The 5,302-nt window shown below is 66.5% G+C and overlaps 1 protein-coding gene across 1 annotated transcript; it reads right to left on the bottom strand.

The window, feature by feature from the left end:
- Positions 1-423: 423 nt before the first annotated feature.
- Positions 424-1,900, bottom strand: MAFB (MAF bZIP transcription factor B). Its single transcript, XM_081257885.1, has one exon. The coding sequence runs from the start codon at positions 1,534-1,536 to the stop codon at positions 565-567; it is 972 nt and encodes a 323-aa protein (XP_081114011.1). The 5' UTR covers positions 1,537-1,900; the 3' UTR covers positions 424-564.
- Positions 1,901-5,302: the final 3,402 nt, after the last annotated feature.

The raw sequence follows: 5,302 nt of genomic DNA, 5'->3' as shown, positions 1-5,302 counted from the left end.
TGATGAGATTTGCGCGCAGAACGTCCTAACTGAGGCCCGCGTCTCGGGGCTGAGAGCCAGTGTTCTCCGGACCCTGAACAGACAGGTCCGTCTGTCCTTCCTTCCTTCGCTCGGCCTCGCCTCGCGCCTGCCGGGACGCCAGGGTCCCTCTCCTTTCCTCTCCTCGCTGCTCTCTTGCTGGGCTGGATTACGCTCCGGGCCGCGAGGAAGCGGCCCCGGCTTAACGCGCAAAGTTCAGGAAGCCAGGAGTCTCCAGACGTGCCTTGGCGACTCCTCGCGACTATGCCTTGCCGCCCTCCAGCCTGGAGAAAAGTTGCTCTGGGACTTCCCACCCCCTCGCCTCCCTCTGGCTCTGCTCGAGTCTAGGAGGCGCCGCTGGCGCTCACCGCTCTCGCCTTGGCCAAGGTCCCCTGCCTGCCCGCGCGCCCTTCCTCCCTCTCCCTCAAGTCAAACAGGTCATGGCTGGGGCCGTGGCAGGGACAGGGTCCGGGGGAGTCCGGGGCTGGGGACACGGGACGGGGAGTCCGGGTCGGGGCAAGGGCGGGGGCCGGGAGCGGCCACGACTCACAGAAAGAACTCTGGAGAGGAGGGGCTGTCGCTGGTGGAGCCCGCCTCCCTGAAGCCGGAGTTGGCGAGTTTCTCGCACTTGACCTTGTAGGCGTCTCTTTCGCGGGCCAGCCGGGACACCTCCTGCTTAAGCTGCTCCACCTGCTGAATGAGCTGCGTCTTCTCATTCTCCAGGTGGTGTTTCTGCTGGACGCGTTTATACCTGCACGACTGGGCGTAGCCCCGGTTCTTCAGGGTCCGCCGCTTCTGCTTCAGGCGGATCACCTCGTCCTTGGTGAAGCCCCGCAGGTGGCGGTTCAGCTCGCGCACGGACATGGACACGAGCTGGTCGTCGGAGAAGCGGTCCTCCACGCTGCTGCTACCACCAGCCGCCGTCGCCGCGGCCGCTGCGAGCGGCCCAGGCCCGGAGTGGCTGGTGGGCAGCTGCTGCGCGGGGCTTGCCGCGCTGGACGGCGGCGGCGACGCTTGGTGATGATGGTGATGGTGCGGGTGCGCGTGTGGGCCCAGCTCGTCGTGCGCCACGCCGGCGCCCGGGTACGCGTGGTGCGGGTGTGGGTGGTGGTGGTGATGGTGGTGGTGCGCGCCGCGGAAGCCGTCGAAGCTCTGCAACGGCTGAGGCACTGGGTGCGAGCCTATGAGCGCCTCCACTGCGTCCTCGGGCGTCAGGTTGAGCGCCTCGGGGTTCATCTGCTGGTAGTTGCTCGCCATCCAGTACAGGTCCTCGAGGTGGGTCTTCTGTTCGGTTGGGCTGAAGCTGGGCGACGAGGGCACCGAGCTGCACGGCGTGCTGAGCGGTGTGGACGACACCGAACCGGCTGGCTGCAGGCGCGTGCAGGGCCGGCCCGGGCGGTCCGCGCGCCCCAGCGGCTCCTTCTTTACGTCGAACTTGAGCAGGTCGAAGTCGTTGACGTACTCCATGGCCAGCGGGCTGGTGGGCAACTCGGGCCCCATGCTCAGCTCCGCGGCCATCGCTCACGCGAGGCGCAGCCGCCGCCGCCGCACGGGAAACTTTGCAGCCGGCCGGGGCGCGCCGAGCCGGGAGCGGGGGCGAAGAGCGGCGAGCCCGGGAGGTGGGGAGCGGAGGGCGCAGCGGGCCGGGGCCGCCGGCCAAGCCTTTGTCTGGGGACGCGGCGGCGCGCGGGAGAGTCCCGAGGCTGCCTGTGCCGCCCCAGAGCTCGGGGCTGTGGCCGAGCCGGGGCCGGGCCGAGCCGGGAGGGGTGGAGAAGCGAGCGGGGCGCGCGGCCGGGTCGAGGGGTGGCGCCAGGCGAGCGCCCGCCGCTCGCTCGCTAGCTCTCTTGCTCTTGGGCTCTCTCGATCTCAGCCGCTCGCAGCCCGGCGGTGCAGCTGTGCGGGATCCGGCGCAGCCGCTGCCTTTTATCGCCTCCCTGATGTCACCGGGGCGCGGGGGCCCGGGCAGCCCGGCGCGCTGGCCAATAGCTGTACGGGCCCCGCGGACCGGCGGCGCAGGGCGGGGCGCGCCTGACAGCTCCTCCGCCCCCCGTGTCAGCTGACTGGCGGCGCGAGCAGCCGGAGAGCCGCCGAGGCCTGGCGGAGGGCTGGAGCAGAGAGGGACAGCCGGCCCGGGCCCAGCCCCCCACCCCCTCGGTGTCCCGGCCCCCGCCCGCTCGCCTTCGGTGCCAGCCCCCCCGCCTCCACCACCATAGGCTGGGCCGCTTCGTCCACCCCTCCGCTCGCTCTCCTCCCTCTTTACCCTTGGCTCCCCCAACCCCAGTCCGTGTCACCCCCAGGAGGCTCAGAATGAGCGCCGGGACGACACCTCTCGGGTCCATTGTTCCCAAGCGTCCCTCGCCCAGTGGGGGACGCTCCGTGTGCAGCGCGGCCGCGGGTCGTGTGTGTGCAGTGCGTGGCTGTGTTTTTGCAGGGCTGAGCATGTTTGTGTGTTGGGGGGCAGGGTTGGGGCTCGAAGAGTTGTGTTCAAATCCAACTCAGCCTCAGAGGACACTCCTCGGGCCAAGCGGGAGCCGTCCCCCTCCTGGCGGGCGTGGTGGCCGAGCCCCGAGACAGGACTCGGCGGGCCCCGCCGCTCCCCGCACACCCCACCCACAAATGCAAAAGATGAAGGGAGTGGGGAAGGAATCGGCGCAAAGGCTCTGAAGCCCTCTCCCCAGCCAAACGCAGTGAACCCTGAGTTCTCCGAGGTTGGGGGCTGAGGCCAGCCCAGGACGGTGCTCCGGGTGGCTCTTGGCTGCTGGGAAACCGGCCCTGTTTTTGTTTGAACGTTTTGTAACGATTAAGCAGATCCCGGCGTCAGTCAGCCGAGGAGAGGCTCAAACAGGCATAAAGTGCGACCCCAAGTGGCCACTGTGCGCAAAGGCGCGCCGAATCGCGGGGCCCGCAACTGGAAGTCTCGGCCGACGACTCGGACCCAGCTGGGTCTTCCCAACCCGCCCAACCCAAGCCGGCCCCGAACGCAGGCTGTGTGTGCACCGGAGCCCAAGACAGATTCCCCTAGAGCCACGTACAGGTTCTCGGGTCGGTCCTCGGACTCAGCCGCGAGTTCCACGCTGATCTCCCCCCGTGAAACTCGGCGCCCCGGCTCCGGGGATCGGGGGGCGGAGGGGCGGGGAGGGGTGCTCGGCGGCGGCTCCCGGCTCGAGAAGATCCTAGGCCGAGTTAGGCGGATGGCCGAAAGCGGAAACGCCACAGCGAGGGGCCCCAGGGCTGTCAGATGAGAAACCTCCCCCGAGCGCAGACGGGGACCCCTGAGCGCACCGCACTACGGCATCCAGACAGTGCTTGGGCGCTGCGCACCTTCCGTATCGGGTACAGGATGGCCCGAAATAAGAGCTCCCTAGACCCCGGCCCGGGCGCAGAAACCGGATAAATCGCAAATTCGCTGTAACCGGAGACCCGACCCGCCTCCCGCGTCGCCTTCTGCTCTTCAGCTTTGGGCGCGAGCAGCGAAAAGCAGGAGAAGAGCGCACTGGGTGAGTGTGTCCAGCCGCTGCTTGTACGGGACCAGCACGACTGACGCAGCGCGTAGGGGTCAGGTGGGCCCACTAATGCGGACGCAGCCAGATTTTTTTTTTCAAGTGTTAGAAGGTAAAATATTTGCCTCCAATTAATTTTGGAAACTGTATTCTCTTGCGCCCTCGGTAAGGCTCGAGTGAGGTATGATATTGGGCCGCCTATTTTTAATAAAATGAATACATTTGAACTAAAACTTGGACTGAAAGATTTGGATCAGCAACTGTAGTGCTGGAAGAGCCCGTCTTCAACCCTCTGCGAGAAGCGTGCTCTCCGCAGAAAGGATCAGGCTGTCTCCAGGGAGAGCTTCCCGGGCGGGCCATGCCGCCGCCCCGCCCCTGCTCGGAGCTGGGCGCTGCGGACCAGCACCCTGCCTGTCCCTGCCGCGTTCTCACGCAGCCAGAGCGTACTCGGATCGCGGCTCAGCAGGGGAACGTTCCGAGGCTACGCTGGGTCCGCCGTCTCGGTTCTGTGCAGACTATGGCTGAGGCTACAGGCGGCCAGGTCCGGACAAACGCACCGGCCTCTCCCGGTGCCGCTGACCCCAGCCGCCAGCGCCCTCCTTCCCGCGGACACCGTGGCCTTCTGCGAGTGCAGGGAGGCGGCCGGGCCGGTCTGTGCCCTCATTGTGTCCCCTCTGGTCTGTCTGACCCTTGATGTCGAGGACCAAACCTGAGTCTCGGGAGTGTGGCCCATCGAGGCCCTAGGGTTCTTTCAGCCCCAGCTCTGAGGGTTCTGGCCTCCTGCTCCCCTGCGGGCATCCTGCCGCGGTCTCAGAGTCTCACTCGGGCTTTGTCTGGGCGGCCGCGTTCCTCTTTGTCCCTGTGCCTCTGTCTCGTGTTTCGTTTACTCCCTTCCCCTGGGCTCTGACTGAGGCTCTGACTCTCCATCCTTAGGTCCACCTTCCCCAATAACCCGTTTCTTTGCCGCCCTCCCAGCCTAGCCAGTCCCTCTTCTACCCACCCTACCCCCAACCACCTCCAACAAAAACTGTTGGAAACTGGGTAAAAGTGAAGCAGACGCTCAGGTTGCTCCGGAGTGAAAGCCGCTGCAGAGCAACCGACCCCACGGTGGGGCCCGGCCTCGCCTTCCTGGCTGCTGCTGCGCTCGGCCGCGCGGTCGCGGCGTCCCAAACCCTTTGGCATCCCTCTCCCGCCTGCGGACGCCGGCGCTTCCTCTCCGAGCCTGGGGTCTGTAAAGGTCAGCGTGCCGGGCTCCCGGTCGACGCGTACCCGGAGGCTACACCCCATCCCTGAAAGACTAGGTGGGTAATGGGTGGGGGGAGAAAAGAGAAGGGCTGGTGGGAGAAGTGGAGAGTCGAGGAAGAGAAGTGGGAAGGAAGGAGGCCGGGAGACACAGGAGTAGTGTCCCAAGCCGCTTCTGAAGGGAAGCTAAGGAGGACTGGTGGCTGCCAGAGACCTCTTCTGAACAGTTTGTTGTTCTAACCCCCCAAACTCTAGTTTGAAATTTTCACCCCTTCTCCCTACCCACCCCAGGTTGAGCCAGAGGCGATGCGTCTGAGCGCACCACCTTGGGATTCTTCAGCTACCGATGGTGATCAAGGAGATGTCCGAGCCACAGCGGAGCCTCGGGGCACCCCGTGTGGGAGTGGGTGAAAAAGTTACTCCCTAAGGGAACGAAGGGTCCCTGCCATTCGCCGGCTTCGAGCTTCGCCGCGCCGCTCCCGGCCGCCCCTGCCCAGCCCGCCCGCTAACCCGAGAGCGGCGCGCTCTCCCGTGCGCCTCCG

This window comes from Mesoplodon bidens (assembly GCF_964165515.1).
Source record: "Mesoplodon bidens genome assembly, chromosome: 15".
NCBI lineage: Eukaryota > Metazoa > Chordata > Mammalia > Artiodactyla > Ziphiidae > Mesoplodon > Mesoplodon bidens.
The sequence above is the reverse complement of the archived record's forward strand: the minus strand, read 5'-3'. Positions and strand labels throughout refer to the sequence as shown.

Bases quoted from the DNA above. Each gene is read 5' to 3' on its own strand.
- MAFB (XM_081257885.1), bottom strand. From the start codon at position 1,536: ATGGCCGCGGAGCTGAGCATGGGGCCCGAGTTGCCCACCAGCCCGCTG.